The sequence below is a fragment of the Primulina eburnea genome, unplaced genomic scaffold, assembly GCF_022965805.1.
Source record: "Primulina eburnea isolate SZY01 unplaced genomic scaffold, ASM2296580v1 ctg739_ERROPOS11973397, whole genome shotgun sequence".
In the NCBI taxonomy this organism is placed as follows: Eukaryota; Viridiplantae; Streptophyta; class Magnoliopsida; order Lamiales; family Gesneriaceae; genus Primulina; species Primulina eburnea.
In genome coordinates this window covers 587634-607444 of record NW_027331510.1, presented here as the reverse complement: position 1 = coordinate 607444, position 19811 = coordinate 587634, and the positions used below count along the sequence as shown (strand labels likewise).

Sequence of the window (19811 nt, the reverse complement as noted above, 5' to 3'; positions counted from 1 at the left end):
TCTTTGCACCCAAAAATTTCCCATTGCACCAGGGTAAGACTTAAGCTTCATTCCTGCATCCATCATTAGTAAAAGAAGTATTAATCTAGAAATCGTAAAAATTTTCATCCAATGCTCCGTGATAGAGAGCAAAATTTGGAAAACTTCTTAAAAATATCTATACAAGTAAATTGATATTTTCTTCTGGCCCTTTAGCCTGATTTGGATCTGACCAAAAGAGTTGGAACCAAGCTGTCCCGTCACTCCACTCAAGAAAGCAATTTTTCTCTCACAAACTCAACAGTTTAGCTTATCTACAGCATCTTTCATCTCAGTTCGGTGAATCTGCATGAGAGAATCCGACTGTAAACTCAAACGTTGTACCTGCTTCACAGTCATCACATGCCAAGGAAAGCTTATTTTCCTTTACGAGACCCCCAATAATCAATTTGAAAGTCACGTCATCTGGATAAACACCTATAGTTTGCATCTCTTCATATAGATTCAAGGCTTCACTAACTTTAAAATATTTACAATATCCATTGATGAGAGCATTATAGGACACAACATCAGGGTAAACTCCCTGTTCTAGCATATCATGGAAAGTACTGTGAGCCATTCCTATTCTACCTGTCTTACATAGATGGTCAATAATAATGGTATATAATGCACGACTTGGAATTAGACCCATCTTTGTCATCTGCTCAACAAGGTCCCTGGCTGCACTTGAGTTGCCTTCTCTCAGAAAGGCATCTATGAGAATACTAAATGTATCCACATCTGGAAAGATTCCCTTCCTCCCCATCTCCCACAAGAGTATATAAGCTCTGCTGGTACGACCAACTTTGCAAAGTGCATGTATCACTGTGTTGTAAGATACAACATCTACAACTCCTTTGCCCTCCATCTTATTTACTACTATCAACATGTATGCCTTATCTATCATGCTGGCTTTGCAGAGACCTTTTAGGAGCGCATTGTAGCTGTAACTGTCAGGTTTCATCCCGCCCTTCTCCATCTTCTCCATTAATTTTTCTGCCGCATCTAACATTAAGTGACCACAACAATAATTTAACAACACATTATGAGTGATTAAATCAGGCTCACACCCATTCCTCTTCATATAAGTCTTAATAGCAAGCGCCTTGTCAATCCTACCAACCTGACAAAACCCGTGTATAAGCACATTATAGATTACCGTCTCAAACCTAAGTTTTCCCCTCATATTCCCCACTGTGAGTTCATAAGCCAAATCAACCTGTCCACTCTCACTTAATCCCAGCACAAGTGCCCTGCATGCCTTGTTATCCGGTTCCAGCCCTTTCTTGATCATCATTTTCCACATTTCTCCGGCCTCCTCGTATCGTTTGACTCTACACAATCCACTAATTATAATAGTATAGCTTACTTTATCAGGTTCTCGCCCCTTCTCTCCCATTATTCTCAACACCTTCAAAGCATCATCCACTATATTCTCACTACACAAAAGATTCAAATAAATGTTATAAGCCCAAATATCAGCAACGATACCAATGGTATCCATATCATGAAAAAGCCTGTAAATAAGCTCAAAGTTCTTAACTTAACACAACCCGGAAATAAATCTTGAATAAGTAAAGGAATTCAAAGAGAACCCTTTCGGATTCATGGAGTTATAATAATATTCAGCCAATTCGAAACGCTTGTTTTTCACCAAAACTCCGAGAAATCGATGGTAATCCATCGGAAAAATTCTGCAATCCGAGGAGGACATTTCGTCGAACACCTGAACTGCCTGATCAATTAGTCCGGATCTGACAAAGATAGAAATGCAAGAACAGTATATATGGCGCTGTGCGCCAAGAGTTCTATACATTATCAACGTGGGTTTCTCAGAAACTTAGGCATTTGAGCTCCGCTGGAGAAACGGGAGTTGAAAAATATCCTTACGACTTGGTGCTCAATTTCAATACAATAAAAGAACACTAATGCGCAGGTGCTACTTCCGCCGGGATCGGCATTTGAGTTTTTGCTCCACCTCTTTGCGGCGGAGAACGAAAGAGAAGGCGGGGAGTCGGGGGCCCAAAATCCAAGTCCGAGCTCTGGATTTGAAAAATAAAGAGAATGGGCCGGGCCTTGCAAAATAGTCGAATCTTGATTTTGGGCCTACCATTTTAAAAAATATTTAAATAAAGTATCTGACATTATCTACATATTATTTTGATTTTTCATTAGACTAATAAAAAGTAGGTGTAGAGCAAAATCCGGCATGGCAAGTTTGACTACTTCCTTCATTAATGGATATATAATATCGCCAAGAAGCGGCCATCTCACTTTCTGTTTGGCGGCTCTTCTCCATCTTCGACAAGAAAACACTCTTTTTTCTTTTCTTCTCTTCTTCTTCTTTAAAAATTATTAGTATTAATTTTTATTTTTATTTTTGTTCGTGACCATCATACCACCATGGGATGCTGATCAAACGTCTGCTGTTTGTGCCCAACAATCTGTAAGGACGTTCAGTTCATGTAAGTGTTTGTGCTCTCCTTTTCCTTGAATAATTTATTTAGTTATTTCATTTTTGGGCTTTTATGGATATTATGTTGAATTCAATTTGAATTTTACTTTGTTTATAATTTTTCTGTTTTTCTCTTGATAGCGATGTTTAATGGGTTTTACTGGGTCATGTGAAAATGAAGAAACTTTGGCTTTAATATGACAGATTTTTTCTCGGGCTTCTAGGGAAATTTCACTAGTTGTTTGTCAAATATTTCGATTGATTTATATTTTCGGTTTTCTTTTTCAATCTTGACACTAGATTTTATTTTTACAAAAATTCCTAAATTTAGTTAAATTAGATTACAGAGTGTCACCTTGTGTTTTGAAATGATAAGGGAAGAAGAGAAGGAGCAATCACCAGGTGGAAGTTGGAAGACATACTCAAGGTCGGTTTCATGGACTGGACATCCACCAAGAAAGTCTAATTCTAAACCACAATGGAACAGCAAAGCACGAGCTTGTTTGCCGCCACTTCAACCTCTCTCTATCATTAGACCGAGTTTTGAGGATTGGCCAAAAGCTGGGTCGGATGATCTTGGTATATGGCCAAATCCTCCAACTCCCGGTGCAAGGCCTGGGTCCGCAACTCCCTGTGAAAATTCAGCCTTAGATAAACCTCCTCGAGAATTTGACTTTAGAAAAGACAAGCTTGCCTTTTTTGAGAAGGAATGCTCAAGGATTTTAGATCATATATATTTGGGTAGTGTTGCCGTTGCAAAGAATCGCGAAAACCTCCACCAGAATGGAATCACTCATGTGCTGAACTGTGTGGGGTTTGTTTGCCCAGAATATTTTAAGAAGGAACTTGTGTACAAAACACTTTGGCTGCATGACTGCCCGTCTGAGGATATAACAAGTATTCTCTATGATGTGTTTGATTATTTTGAAGATGTTCGGGAACAAGGCAAGCGCGTTCTCGTACACTGCTGTCAAGGTGTGTCTCGATCAAACTCGTTAGTCATTGCATATCTTATGTGGAAAGAGGGGATGAGCTTTGATGATGCATTTCAGCATGTCAAGGCAGCCAGAGGAGTGACTAATCCAAATGTGGGATTTGCTTGCCAACTGTTGCAGTGCCAAAAACGAGTTCATGCTCTCCCTGCAAGCCCTACTTCTGTTCTTAGGATGTACCGTATGGCACCTCACTCCCCATATGATCCCCTGCATCTTGTACCAAAACTGTTGTGTGACCCCATTGAGCAAAAACTCGACTCTAGAGGAGCTTTCATTATTCACATTCCTTGTGCTTTATATGTATGGACCGGGCAGCATTGCTCCCCTGTGATGTCAGATAATGCCATGGCAGCTGCCTCTCAAGTAATTCGTTATGAAAAGGCTCAGGGTCCAGTTATTACTCTTAAAGAAGGTGAAGAGACATTTGAATTTTGGGATGCTCTCCGCTACTGCCGTGTAAACTCCGAGAAAGAAAGTATGCCTGTGGAGTTTGATGTGGTGCCCGCTACAGCTCATCAATCTGTTGGTGAAAGGAAACTCCTAGAGTACGATTTAGATTTCGAAATATTTCACAGAGCACTTTCTGGTGGGGTCTTACCACCGTGTCCGTTATTGGAAGCAGGATCTGTGACGCATCTTCCTGCTAGAGAGAATGGTTGGAACAGATTGAGGAGAAAGTTTGCCAGTGGTGTTGTGAAAGAATTTATTACCTCGTCTAAAATCAACTCTAGTGGCTTTCCAGAGCATGATTTAGATTTTGAATTATCTCACGGAGCAACTCCTGGTGAGGTTGCACCATCATATCCATCAATGGAATCAGGATCTCAAACATGTCTTCCAGCAAGAGAGAATGGTTGGAACAGATTGAGGAGAAAATTTTCCGGTGGTATTTTGAAAGAACATATCACCTCTTCTAAATTCAACCCTAGTGCCTCCCAAGTAAGTAATGGACCCTATTCAATTGATATATGTGAAGAAGTTGAAGATTTTGTATCGGCTTCTGATGTTTCAGTGTCTTCCAATAGTCGGTGTGATTCACCTTTTTCATTTGCTTCGTTTGTAACCAGCAGCCCTGGTTTGTCCAAAAGTAACTTAAAAGAAGTGGAATTTGCAGCTCCTCTTTCTGAGATTGCATTGTCTCGATCACCATCATTCAATCTGGTGGATTCTTTTTCGTCTTTTCTGGTTAGTAAATCCAAGTCCTGTTCACCATCACCGGCACTTTCACCAGCTACCTCTGATTATTCAAGTTCATTTACCTTCTCCCCATCATCATCCAACTGGTCTGACTTAACGTTTGTATCGGCTCAGCCATCTCCTAATGGACTCGAATCCAGAGATGCTGATCCCGGTAAGCGTGGTCCTGTAGAGGAAACTGTTTCTGTAGGTCAAGAAGTACCCGGTCAATGTTCATCCTGTGGAGAGACTTTGCCCTCCCTTTCAGAGCATATGGGCAGCCATTTTCCTTCTAGGATGATCCTGCGCTCCACTGCAGAAGTGTCTCGTAATACAGAAAACTTGACAAGCTACATGGGAAACAATGTATTGAAAGATGTTGGATGCAACAGCTTTAATAGTGATGTTCCTTCCGAGAGGGAGGGGAAAAAGCCAATTTCAGATGCAAATGGTTATGTTCCTAATGATGAGTTTTAATCGGTTTGCAAGATGAAAAATACGATTTACTTCAAATGATTCAACTGCTCAGAAGCAAGTGACCTAGTCTTTACCTGTAAGCTTTGTACAAAAATGAACTTGCATTTTGGCAACTTGGATGCCTCAGCGAGCTTTGGGTACAAAGTCGCTGTTGTTTTATATGTGGCGTTTAGCATGTCCAAAATCATGATCAGTGAGTAATAAAGGAGTGAATGTGAAGATGGTCATACCATTTGGAAGCAGTTGTCCAGAATCTTAAGAGGAGAGTTTCATCACAGATTCTCAGATAAGGTACTTGATCCTTTTAATTGCATCAATATTATACCATTTCGTGCATGGTTTCACTGCTAAACATTCTGTTATCTCATGTAAGCGTTTTGAATGTGTGTTCTTGAACAATAGAGACAACTTTAATGTCCTCTTTAGGATTTACTTTTATGGTTAAAAAAGGAAGCTAAATTTGGAACATTTTGAAAGATTAAAGACGTCTAAATTTGTGCATGATGCTGAGAGCCATACGTAAGAGTCCTGTGTTTTAAAACAAGAATCTGAATGCCCATTCCATGGGTTCACTCTTTAGAGATTTATGTAAAAATATCATCCGTATTTTATCTCGTTCATCGCAAATAGTAGTGACTAGTGACGCATGTGTACATATAGGCTATTTATGCATCTATCTATGCTCAAGAATAACTTGATTATTACCTTGAAGAAATGGTACCTGGTCTTGTGAAATTTACTGACTGGTTGACAAGACGAGTTTGTGAATGATTTGTTTTAGCTATATAATTGAGGACCTTTGTAATGAGACACGATCTGCACCACAGGACCTTTTGAATGAGAAACAATTGGAAGGTGAGGAATCAACTCTTGCTCAACTGCGTCTTGTTAGACAACGAATAATATAATGGTTTCTGGTCGGATATGAGAATGAGAGACGGAGCAAGGATCTTTTGATTTTTTATTCTGGGTTGCGGCAGCTCTTATCAGATTCGTTGGCATCTGGAAGCGGGACGAGTTTCTCGTTCTGATTGTGAGATGTAAGGGGAAAATCCCGTGCAAGACTCTGTACAAACAGGAAATAACTTTCCGTAATATGAAAGTAGCTATTACAAGCAAAAAAGAATTGTGCTAGTGTAACGCAGTGCTAACGATTATTAATTAGATGTGTGTGTGTTTTTTTTTGTTTTAAAATATATTACCTTGGGAACTTAATGTTTTTTTTATGTTAACCCTTGAGGTCCATTGTTCAGTTGCGTGATAGTCATGTATAGTTGCCAACGAACCAAGTTGATAGGTTGAATTTAAATTTTTGGTTCAAGTTCGATTTGAATCAGAGCTCGAGTTCGAGAGTGTTCTACAAACTTTGTCCACTTTCTGTACCGAACCATGACAATTTCAGCTCGACTGTTTTTCTAGTTACTCGCATGTTTCTCAAGTTATGCATATTTTGAATTGAATCTGATGCCAAATTATTTTGTTTAATAACATGGGGTGGTCATCTAATGCTTATATAAATATAATAAAAATCACTACTTAGAAGGGTTTTTTATAAAAGTAATTTAATTTTTAAAATTAATTTCAAAAATAATTTAAAAAAAAAACGTTTTCAAAACTACCCTAATCCGCGCTTACGAAGCGCGGACGCTGCCCACGTGGAGCAGCGTCCGTGTTCCGTAAGCGCGGACGCTGCAAACGTGGAGCAGCGTCCGTGTACATGAAGCACGGATGGTGTTTGCGACGGAATTTAGCGACGGATTTACCGTCGCTAAATTTAAATTAGCGACGGTTGTCAACACCCGTCGCTAAATAAATCGACGACGGTTTCAAAACCGTCGCTAAAATAAATCCGCGACGGTTTAACAACAGTCGCTACCTTTAGCGACGGACCAAACCGTCGCTGATTTTAGCAATTTTATCAATAAAATCCATTACAACAAATCATCAACTGAACAACCACCGTGGTCATGAATGATTCAATCTTATATTTTTTTTTTATAATTTACTCACCTCTAATTTTTTTTACAAAAAATTATTGATGGGTTTTACAACGTCGACACTGCAATGAAAGCGACGGTTTTTAAAAACCGTCGCTGATTTTAGCAATATTATCAATAAAATCCATTGCAACAAATCAGCAAGTAAACAACCACCATGGTCATGAATGGTTCAATCTTATATATATATTTTTATAAATTACTCACCTCTAATTTTTTTTACAAAAAATTACTGATGTGTTAGACAACGTCGACACTGCAGTTTTGACGTTTTCAAACACATCAATAATTTTTTGTAAAAAAAAAATTAAAGGTGAGTAATTTATATAAAAAAAAATATAAGATTGAACCATTCATGACCAGGGTGGTTGTTTATTTGATGATTTGATGGAATACATTTTATTGTTAATATTGCTAAAATCAGCGACGGTTTTTTAAACCGTCGCTTTCATTGCAGTGTCGACGTTGTCAAACACATCAGTAATTTTTTGTAAAAAAAATTAGAGGTGAGTAAATTATAAAAAAAAAAATATAAGATTGAACCATTCATGATCACGGTGGTTGTTTACTTGATGATTTGTTGTAATGGATTTTATTGATAAAATTGCTAAAATCAGCGACTGTTTGGTCCGTCGCTGAAGGTAGCGACGGTTTTTAAACCGTCGCGGAGTTATTTTAGCGACGGTTTTAAAACCGTCGTCGATTTATTTAGCGACGGGTTTTGACAACCGTCGCTAATTTAAATTTAGCGACGGTAAATCCGTCGCTAAATTCCGTCGCAAACACCGTCCGTGCTTCGTGTACACGGACGCTGCTCCACGTTTGCAGCGTCCGCGCTTACGGAGCACGGACGCTGCTCCACGTGGGCAGCATCCGCGCTTCGTAAGCGCGGATTAGGGTAGTTTTGAAAACGTTTTTTTTTTAAATTATTTTTGAAATTAATTTTAAAAATTAAATTACTTTTATAAAAAACCCCTACTTAGAATCATAAAGCGAATATTAGGTTAACAAAATAAATCAAGTGTAAATCAAGCCCTATATCGCCTCATTATATAAGATCTAGCTCGTTGAATAGTTCTGCTTCTGGATTCACACCACCACTGATTTTGAGTTTAGTTCCTTCTTCAATTCAGAATAGTCTGGCTTCATCGTTTAGTTCCTATTTCGAAAGGAATGAAAAACCAGTGACTTCTTACTCTAATCCTTCACTATACAGATTACTAGAAATGAATGCACCAGAGTGGAAGAGGGTGTTTCTTAGCTCTATAGGAGCTGTTTTATTTGGGGCTGTTCAGCCAGTGTGGGCGCTCTTGTTTCCGCTTACTTCACTAACCAAAACTCAAAAATAAAGTCCGACACAAGATTCTACAGTATCATCTTTTTAAATATAGCTGTCGTCACCTTCTTTTCTAACCTGCTCCAGCATTACAACTTTGGAATCATGGGAGAACGGTTAACCAAAAAGGTTTGCGAAAGGGTTTTGAAAAATATTCTAACTTTCGAGGTTGGCTGGTTCGATCGGGAAGAGAACACAAGTGCTGCCATCTGTTCTCGTCTCTCTACCGAAGCGAGCAGGGTTAGGTCTCTAGTTGGAGACAGTATATCATTAGTGGTTCAGGTATTCACAAACACTTTCCTATCTTTCGTTCTTGGACTAGTCATTGCCTGAAAAGTCGCCATAGTGATGATTGCAATACAACCTTTTATTATAGCCAGTTTTTATTACAAAACAGTTTTGATGGAACAAATGTCTGAAAATGCCAAATATGCACAGAATTCAGGAAGCCAGCTGGCGAGTGAAGCAGTATTGAACCACATAACTATAACCACATTTTCATCTCAGAAAAGAATCATTGAACTATTCGAAGAAATGCTGAAAAACCCTCGAAAAGAAAGCACGAGACAGTCATGGATTTCTGGTTTGGACTTTTTAGTTCCCAGTTCCTAGCCATAGGTGCTGTAGCTATGACATTTTGGTACGGTGGGACACTCATGAACAAAGGGTTACTTAGTGTAAAACAGCTCTTTCTAACTTTTTTTATCTTGATGAGTACGGGTAAAACGATAGCAGATGCAAGAACTATGACATCTGAGCTGTTAAAAGGTAGTAGTGTTGTGAGATCAGTTTTCGCAACTCTAGACATTAAAATTGAGATTGAACCTGACAAATTTGAAGGTCTGGAAGCTACAAAAAATCTGAAAGGAACCATAGAACTTGACAATGTTTACTTTCACTATCCATCAAGACCTGAACAGTTCATTTTTCATGGCCTTAGTCTCAAGATTGACGCAGGAAAAACAATGGCACTTGTTGGAGAGAGTGGCTCTTGAAAATCCACTGTGATTGGACTGATAGAAAGATTCTACGATCCCGTAAAAGGGACAATTCTGATAGATGAAAAAGATATCAGAAATTACAGTTTGAGAGACTTAAGATCAAGCATTTTATTAGTGAGTCAAGAACCGGCTCTTTTCGCGGGAACCGTACTAGAAAACATAGTTTATGGGAAAGATAATGCCACAGAAGCTGAAATCATAGAAGCTGCTGCACTTGCTAACGTTGATGAATTCATATGGTATTTTTCAACCTCCATTTATCAGTCACATACTCACATTCACAAACATTTTATTCTAGTTGGTAAGATACCAATATGGGAAGTAATATACATGAATCGGCACTCTAAATCATCCCTATCTCTCCCTCACGCGCAGTTCAATGAAGGATGGATACAAAACATTCTGCGACGAACGAGGAGTTCAAATTTCGAAAGGACAGAAGCAAAGGATAGCACTTGCACGAGCAATCTTGAAGAATCCGTCAATCTTGCTTTTAGACGAGGCGACAAGTGCACTGGATAGTTTGTCCCAGAATGTAGTGCAAGAAGCATTGGAGAAAATGATGGTGGGAAGGACTTGTGTGGTCATCACGCATAGGTTATCGACTATACAAATGCCTGATTCCATTGCAGTGATCAAGAATGGTAGAATTGTGGAAGAAGGATCACATTCTGAGCTACTTGCTCTTGGAGACAAAGGCTCATATTTTAACCTAGTCAAGTTGCAATAATATTGTTACACTCCTTAGAAGGGGCAGTAAGATGCGGAGGTTAAATCTTGCACATTGGCATTAACAGATATTCAAGTCACATCGAATCCATGATTATGATAAACAAATCCCGTAATAAATACATATTATCTATATAACAGTTTCAGTAGGTTATATATTTTACAAAGATGATATTAGAGAATATTATGAATATGAACATTCATCCCTCTAAGCGGGGTCGAGGGTCTAGAAAAGATTCTTGAGTTTGGGATTCAAGGCAAAAGGAGAGGACAGAAAATAGTGAATGAAAAATGCCCCCATGCAGGATCGAACTACGAAGGGTTTAGAAGACTGACGCTCTACCACAGAGCTATAGGGTCTGTTGGGTCAAGCTTACCAAATTTATTGATACTTATTTTATTTCACTCTTCCTTTAATTAGATTCACCCGAGGTATCGCACTAGAATTGAGTCAATTGAAAGGAACTAATTTTTATGTTGACTATTTTATTGGGAGTCGGAGGATTCTTTTATTTACTGTGCAACTTTGAAATACATGCAGTTTTATTGACTGATATTGTTAGAGTAGGTGCCCGTCGAGTCAAGTGTTGACCGAGTGTTCACAATGAAACTCTATGTATAAGCAATCTTTATTTTAATAATATTTGAAATTATTACTTTGGCACATCTTTATCTGTATACCCATGCTAGTTGCATAGATAAAACCCTTGAATATACAAATAGTAGAAAGAATATTAGATGCTCATATGATGAGTATCATGAAACTCATATTTGTAATACTGTATATTCTAAACGGTTCTTAGTCGATTCAGCCGCCACTAAGAAAGATATAGGCCGCTAGCGTTAGAGACTAGTATCTGCGATGTGAGTACCATGTTTCATTGATAGGGGACATTGTGATGTCCGAACATACAGATAGGTGCTCCTTGTAGAGTGCACTGAACAACCTTCCATAAAGGACTTTCCAAGTGGTTCTCACTTATCGAGTGGAAAAGTCCTAGTTTATGGTTGTACACCATTAGTCCTTATGACCCGAGACAACATTGAGACTCTATGTGCTAGAATTACACTTTGACTTGTTTACCGACTCTCATGGGGTCATAAGGTGGCAAGGTTGGGTGTTCTGTCGAAACACATAGGAGTCGATGCATTGTAGTCGGGGATTCACCGCTTACCTTCGGGTATGGATATCCTATGTGTTCTCATGTATGTGTAGGTTGAAATCTCTGATCAGAGTATGATGGTAATTATGAAAGGGGTTTCATAGATTACACTATCGATGCAACTACAACATGACACATAGTATCGATTCATTGACAACTCTCGATAAACCAATGGTTGTCGAATCGGTCGGGATACATGAGTTCAAGGGACCGTACTGTACGCTAACCATAATTGAATGGTTCTTGCAGGCACTATCATTTGATACCTAGGGAATCATGTAAGCGATTCTGCTAGGCGTTTAACATGATTGGTTGGGTACTATCGGACTTGAGTTCTGACGTTCTTGTTCTCAAAGTGTTGATAAGTAAGAATGGAGCAATTGGGGCATGTTCAAATAAGGACATGTTTAGTCCGAATCACATAGAGATGTGAACCCACGACTAGTTGTATCAGTGAACCATTGAGGGTCACACAAGTACTAGCTTTCTAGATCCCGTTGAGAAGTAAAATAGTTCAATGTGTTGAACGGCTTATAAATGAGTTTATAAGCGTAAGGAAAAATAGAAGTATGACTTCTATGAGAGAAATGTAATTTTTAGTTTATGAATGTGTTCCTAAATTAAAATTTGACCAAATAAATAATGTAATTGAAAATTGTGATTTTCATAAATATTATTATGGACTAAATTAAATTAATTCAAGTGTTGAATTAATTAAACACTAGTGGACCTAGTAGAGTCCAAATAATTAAATTAATTCAAGTGTTGAATTAATTAAATTATATTGAGTCTTGTAGAGCTCAATTTAAATAAATTATTTAACTAGTGGACTTGAGTAAATTCAAGTAATGTTTAATTAGTCTAAAAAATGTTTGAGATAATTAAATTAAGTCCATGGGTTTTTAATTGTTAAAAACCATATAATATATGCATTCATGGGAGGTGAAGGGTTGGAGACTACTTTTTGGGTTATCAAGGCATGTCATGCAAAAATGTGTTTTTGCTTTTAGCTTTTTGCAAGTTCAAGACAAGTCTCCCTTCCCCCATTCACTCAACACCATGGCCGAAACCTCTCAACAATTTCTCTCAAGGGTTTTCTCTCAATTTCTTCTTCAAGTGTTGAGGAAGAAATATTCTTCTCCTTGAAAAATCCTCTTAGTTTTCTAATGCAAATTAAGAGGGGATTTACCTAGTTGGTGGTGTGTCTTATTTTGAAGGTTGGAAGCTTGTAGATTTGTCATCCTTTGAAGAGCTAATGTGTTTACACCTTAGTTGGAGCCATACATCAATCTTTCTGATTGATAGGTAAATTTCTAAACGCACTGTGAATGTCATTTTTGTGTTTGTTGTATTTGCTACACACATTCTTCATGGTGGCCGAAATTTTTTATGTAAAAATCGAAATTTTTAACTTCCGTTGCGCTTTCGGTCACCGTAACCGATCCCCTTTCAAGTGGTATCCGAGCTATGGTTACGATTTTGTTTAGCAATTACAAGATATTATGTTGAGATCGATTTCTAACCGCATGAGTGTATTTTTGCAACAAAATACCGAGGCTTTTGTGGGGAAATTTCGGGCAGCATGTTGCTGCCCGTGTCGGGCAGCTCGGGCTGCCCGAACGCCCCCCTTTTTTAAAAAAAAATTTGTTGCCGGAATCCGACGACGGCGATGACGACTAGGGTTTCCAAAAGTGTTTTGGAATATCAAAGTGTCATGGGCCTTGAGTTGTTGGGCCATTAGATGGCTAACATGTTTGTGAATTTTAAATGGGCCAAAAATGTTTTTGGTGAAAAATAAGTTTTTGGGCCCTTAAGTTTAAAATTACAAAAGTTGCAAATATTTTCTCATGAAATAAATAATTTAAGTTGGACTTTAATTATTTATAGTAAATTGTGATTTACAAGAAATTCGATTATAAATAAATTAATTAGAAAGTAGACAAAGTTGTTTGTATACTTTGTTAATTTAGTTTATAATCGTGGTGGTTAGTGATTGGATCAAGATATATAATATTGAATCAATTAATTATTGTGATGATAGTGTATGATATGTGATATTATGCATGAAGGATGATCAAAAGCCCAAGCCCAATTTGCTAGGTGTATGATAGGATATTTTGTGTTGAATGATTGTAATAATTATTAATTTATAAAGTGGGCTTGGTTTATGGTCCGTTCCCAACCCCATGAGATGTATCCCTATTTGTCATGGATATTTATTTGTAAATATTAGTATAGTGGATGATCAAGATTGGAAGATGGTGGCCATGATGATTATGAAGATCGAAGACATGTAAATATTGGAAGCTAATGTAATAGTTGCATTTGCATCCCTTGCATTACCCTAGGATTGGACCTAGGCCCGTGTTTAGCTCACACAGGCCATTAGTATTGGGGCGATTGATCATCCTTGTTTGTTTACTGTTTATAATATATGCATGATATGTTATAAATAATTAGTATGTGCGTTATTATTATGATAATAACAAAGTTGCATGAATCCGGCAAACATACGATCAAACATGGCGAGCTTTTTAAATAAAATTAATGATGAGACCTTTCAAAATTAAAAACCCTCATTTTGAATAAGATTCAAAATTAATATCAAGCCCGAAAAAAAGAATTATAAATTTGTTTATAATTTCCATGTCTTCCATCGACAATGGGTGCATGATGAATGCTACCCGTGCTCGGGGCTCGGCTCATATTATTGAGGGGGTCCTGAGTGCCGGAAAGCTGTGACATCCATTGACATAGTGATGTGAACTACGTGGAACTCCCATGATTTCGGCTCATATTATTGAGGGAACTCATGGCGACCGTCCATTAAGGTTCAACATCGATGGGTAAGGCTTGACACGTGAAGATGAACGACGTCATATTATTGGGTCCTAATCAAACGTGAGACAAAAGTTTACGTTAAGGGTTGCATTGTGATGCAATTGGAAACTACCTTTTAGGAATTGTGATTGGCTGATATTATTCGGGATCATAATTCGCTAATTGGATCTTACGTACCTACTGAGGAAAGGAGTTTCCCGTTTTCAATAGAGGGTAGTGAAAGATGTCAAAACAGTGGGAGCAAATATTTTTATGAAGTAAAAGTCCAAACTTCATATCTTACTAAATATTTTAAAATAGTCATCAACATTTATCTGTTTTTACTTTTCAGTACAAATTGACAATGTCTTCGATTCGTAATCCGATATCTGCAATACTCGACAAACACATATTAAATGGACCTAATTACCTCACTTGGCTAAGAAACCTGACAATCGTCTTGAATTCGGAAAGGGTAGCATATACACTGACTGAGTCGTCTCCTGTTGAGGCTCCGACTGACTGCACTCCTGAGGAATTGCAGACTTACAAGGAATGGTGTGACCATGACTTGATAGCCAGGTGTTATATGCTGACTTCTATGAATGATGAGCTGCAGAAGCGTTTTGAGGATGCAAAGAGTGCTGCTGACATTCATTTGCATCTCAAGGAGCTCTTTGGTGAGCAAAAACGTCCTCTTAGGCATGCTACCGTCAAGGAGCTGATCACTTTGCGCATGCGAGATGGGGCCTCGGTCCATGAGAATGGCCTAAAGATGATCGAGCTTGTGGACAAGCTCGTTGGCATAAATCTGATCTTGCCTTCGGAGTTTACCACTGACGTGTTGCTCTTATCGCTGCCTAGCTCATTTGATCCTTTTGTGGTGAACTTCGACATGAACAAGATGGAGCCGGCCCTTGAGGAGTTGGTGAACATGCTTGTGACCTTTGAGTCCACCATCAAGAAATAGAAGCTGGTTCTTTATGTGGGTTCTTCATCTGGTACGAAGATTGATCCACATGGGAAGGGAAAGAAGCGTTCTTTCCAACGTCCCAAGAAGAACGTGCCCTTAATGAGGCAATCTCCGAATCCCATTGAGGCAGCCAGACCAGTTAAGGCTGACAAGACTGCTGATGTATGTCATCACTGCAAGAAGCCTGGACATTGGAGGCGTAACTGCAGAGAATATCTTGCCCAGAAAGGTTTTGGAAATGGTATGTTCTAAATTGAAGTAAACATTTCAATTAACTCTACTTTTTGGGTATTAGATACCGGTTATGGTTCACATCTCTGTAATGATTTACAGGTGATGGGAAGAAGTAGGAAGCTTAAGGAAGATGTGACCTTCTTGAGAATGGGCAATGGAGCAAGAGTTGCTGCCAAGGCTGTTGAAGATGTTTACTTATTGTTGAACAATAGTTTTAAGTTAATTTTATGAGATGTTTTGTTTGTACCTAATTTTGTGAAAAACATTGTTTCCATTTCTATGATGATAAAAATGGACATTCTTGTTTATTTAGCAAAGATGTTTGCAACATTTACAAGAATGAATGTTTAATTGGTACTGAAGAACTTGAAAACGATCTCTACAACTTAAAATTGAAAGATATTCCACTAAATGTCCATTCAAAGACAGTCACCATATGAGATATGGATGGGTAAGCCACCCAAATATTCTTATCTTAGAATATGGGGGTGCCCTGCTTATGTGAAGCAGGTAGTGGGAGATAAATTGGATAGTCGATCCATTTTATGTTTCTTTGTGTGATATCCAAGGAATTCTGTTGGATATTATTTCTATCATCCCCAAGAAACAAAGGTGTTTGTTTCTAGGAATGCAATCTTTTTGGAAAAGAAATTTCTATTGGATAGAAGAGGGGAGATGATAGAACTCGAAGAAGTTCGAGAGACACCCACAATTGAAGAGCCCACACCCAAAGAGCCAAGAGAGGAGATACAAACTCCTAGAAGATCCGAGAGAGTCTCGAGACCACCTATGAGGTATGGTCTGCTTCTTGAAGAGGGCCATGTTGAGCCTAATCATGGATGTGATCCAAAGACCTTCAAGGAAGCATTATCTGATACCGATTCATCCAAATGGCTTGAAGCAATGGAATCTCAGATGAATTCCATGCATTCGAACCAAGTGTGGAATCTCGTGGATCCACCTGAGGGAATTGTTCCCATAGGGTGTAAATGGATTTACAAGAGGAAACTTGGGGCGGATGGGAAGGTATTGACCTTCAAGACGCGATTGGTGGCAAAAGGATGTACTCAAAGACAAGGAGTTGACTTTGAGAAAACGTTTTCCCCAGTCGCAATGTTCAAGTCCATAAGGATTTTGCTAGCCATAGCTGCATGGTATGACTATGAGACATGGCAGATGGATGTTAAGACAACCTTTCTTAATGGGGATATTAAGGAAGAGATTTACATGTCTCAACCTGAAGGGTTTACATCTATCGGAAGTGAGCATATGGTATGCAAACTTCAGAGATCTATTTATGGTCTAAAGCAGGCATCTAAGAGTTGGAACCTTAGATTCGATAGTACAATCAAAGAGTTTGATTTACTAAGAATCCCGAGGAACCCTGTGTGTATAAGAAGGTCAGTGGGAGTGTTGTGACATTCCTGGTGCTTTATGTTGATGACATTCTACTCATTGGGAATGATGTAGGAATGTTGCAATCAACTAAGATATGGTTAGCGAGTAAGTTCTCGATGCAGGACTTGGGTGAAGCATCTTTTGTATTGGGAATACAGATCTATAGAGATAGATCAAAAAGATTGCTTGGTCTCACCCAGTCCACATACATTGATACCATCGTGAAGCGGTTCTCGATGGATGAGTCCAAGAGAGGACATCTACCAATGTGTCATGGCGTGACTCTATCCAAGTCTATGTCTCCCAAGACTGATGCAGAGATAGCGGCGAAGACAAGCATTCCGTATGCATCTGCGATTGATAGCATCATGTATGGGATGATATCTACACGTCCTGACGTGGCTTTCGCACTAAGTGTAGTGAGTAGATATCAATTGAACCCTGGTCTTCCACACCAGAAAGCTGTGCAAGACATCCTCAAATAGTTGAGAAGGACCAATAAATTGTTCTTGATCTATAGGGTGGAGAACTGAAATTGGAAGGCTGTACCGACTCTAGCTTCCAAAGCAATATCGATGACTCGAAGTCAACCTCTAGGTTTTATTCATGCTCAATGGTGCTGCTGTCTCTTGGAAGAGTTCCAAGCAAGACAATACTGCGGATTCCAGCATAGAGGCCGAATACATTGCTGCATCAGATGCAGCAAAAGGGGCTGTTTGGATAAGGAATTTCGTCCAAGAGTTGGGCGTCATTCCTAATGGAGTTGCCCTGTCCCGGTGTTTTGTGAAAACACGGGAGCTGTAGCTCAAGCAAAAGGAGCTTAGGTCTCATCACAAGTCCAAACACGTATTGAGAAAATACCACATCCTCGGAGAGATTGTGGAAAGAGGAGAAGTGTCTTTTGACATAGTCGGCTCCGCAGATAATGTTGCTGATCCATTAGCTAAGTCTTTACCTAGACCATTATTCGAGATGCATCGCGAATCAATGGGTTTGAAGCATATGGGTAGTTGGCTCTAGTGCAAGTGGGAGATTGTTAGAGTAGGTGTCCGTCGAGCCAAGTGTTCACAATGAAAATCTATGTATAAGCAATCTTTATTTTAATAATATTTGAAATTATTACTTTGGCACATCTTTATCTGTATACCCATTCTAGTTGCATAGATAAAGCCCTTGAATATACAAATAGTAGAAATAATATGAGATGCTCATATGATGAGTATCATGAAACTCATATTTGTAATACTGTATATTCTAAACGGTTCCTAGTCGATTCAGCCGCCATTAAGAAGGATATAAGCCGCTAGAGTTAGAGAATAGTATCTGCGATGTGAGTACCATGTTTCATTGATATGGGACATTGTGATGTCCAAACATGCAGATAGGTGCTCCTTGTAGAGTGCACTGAACAACCCTCCATAAAAGACTTTCCAAGTGGTTCTCACTTATCGAGTGAAAAAGTCCTAGTTTATGGTTGTACACCATTAGTCCTTATGACCCGAGACAACATTGAGACTCTATGTGCTAGAATTACACTTTGACTTGTTTACCTACTCTCATGGGGTCATAAGGTCGCAAGGTTGGGTGTTCTGTCGAAACACATAGGAGTCGATGCATTGTAATCGGGGATTCACCGCTTACCTTCGGGTATGGATATCCTATGTGTTCTCATGTATGTGTAGGTTGAAATCTCTGTTCAGAGTATGGTGGTAATTATGAAAGAGGTTTCATAGATTACACCATCGATGCAACTACGACATGACACATAGTATCGATTCATTGACAACTCTCGATAAACCAATGGTTGTCGAATCGGTCGTGATATATGAGTTCAAGGGACCGTACTGTACGCTAACCATAATTGAATGGTTCTTGCAGGCACTATCATTTGATACCTAATGAATCATGTAAGCGATGCTGCTAGGCGTTTAACATGATTGGTTGGGTACTATCAGACTTGAGTTCTGACGTTCTTGTTATCAAAGTGTTGATAAGTAAGAATGGAGCAATTGGGGCATGCTCAAATAAGGACATGTTTAGTCCGAATCACATAGAGATGTGAACCCACGGCTAGTTGTATCAGTGAACCATTGAGGGCCACACAAGTACTAGCTTTCTAGATCCCGTTGAGAAGTAAAATAGTTCAATGTGTTGAACGGCTTATAAATGAGTTTATAAACGTAAGGAAAAATAGAAGTATGACTTCTATGAGAGAAATGTAATTTTTAATTTATGAATGTGTTCTTAAATTAAAATTTGACCAAATAAATAATGTAATTGAAAATTGTGATTTTCATAAACATTATTATGGACTAAATTAAATTAATTCAAGTGTTGAATTAATTAAACACTAGTGGACCTAGTAGACTCCAAATAATTAAATTAATTCAAGTGTTGAATTAATTAAATTATATTGAGTCTTGTAGAGCTCAATTTAAATAAATTATTTAACTAGTGAACTTGAGTAAATTCAAGTAATGTTTAATTAGTCTAAAAAATATTTGAGATAATTAAATTAAGTCCATGGGTTTTTAATTGTTAAAAACCATATAATATATGCATGCATGGGAGGTGAAGGGTTGGAGACTACTTTTTGGGTTATCAAGGCATGGCATGCAAAAATATGTTTTTGCTTTTAGTTTTTTGCAAGTCCAAGATAAGTCTCCCTTCCCCCATTCACTCAACACCATGGCCGAAACCTCTCAACAATTTCTCTCAAGTTTTTCTCTCAATTTCTTCTTCGAGTGTTGAGGAAGAAATATTCTTCTCCTTGAAAAATCCTCTTAGTTTTCTAGTTTAAATTATGAGGGGATTTACCTTGTTGGTGGTGGGCCTAATTTTGAAGGTTGGAAGCTTGTAGATTTGTCATCCTTTGAAGAGCTAAGGTGTTTACACCTTAGTTGGAGCCATACATCAATCCTTGTGATTGATAGGTAAATTTCTAAACACACTATGAATGTCATTTTGGTGTTTGTTGTATTTGCTACACACATTCTTCATGGTGGCCGAAATTTTTTATGTAAAAATCGAAATTTTTAA

General features: G+C 38.4%; 2 protein-coding genes across 6 annotated transcripts in view; one reads left to right on the top strand and one right to left on the bottom strand.

Moving 5' to 3' along the window:
- The window catches only part of LOC140821908 (protein SIEVE ELEMENT OCCLUSION B-like), a 61882-nt gene that overhangs the window by 21173 nt on the left and 20898 nt on the right, over nucleotides 1-19811 (bottom strand). The window lies entirely within an intron of this gene.
- LOC140821907 (protein-tyrosine-phosphatase MKP1-like) lies at nucleotides 2226-6581 on the top strand. Of its 5 annotated transcripts, none has more exons than XM_073182582.1 (3): nucleotides 2226-2483; nucleotides 2814-5412; nucleotides 5949-6581. In XM_073182582.1, exon 2 carries the CDS (start codon nucleotides 2842-2844, stop codon nucleotides 5119-5121), a length of 2280 nt encoding a protein of 759 aa, XP_073038683.1. In that variant the 5' UTR covers nucleotides 2226-2483; nucleotides 2814-2841; the 3' UTR covers nucleotides 5122-5412; nucleotides 5949-6581. The 5 variants fall into 5 exon arrangements, with proteins under 5 accessions (XP_073038683.1, XP_073038686.1, XP_073038687.1 ...); XM_073182585.1 differs by having other exon boundaries at nucleotides 2228-2483; nucleotides 2850-5412; XM_073182586.1 differs by lacking the exon at nucleotides 2226-2483 and having other exon boundaries at nucleotides 2498-4653; nucleotides 4780-5412.

Coding starts and splice junctions, on each gene's coding strand:
- LOC140821907 (XM_073182582.1), top strand. CDS start 2,842: ATGATAAGGGAAGAAGAGAAGGAGCAATCACCAGGTGGAAGTTGGAAG.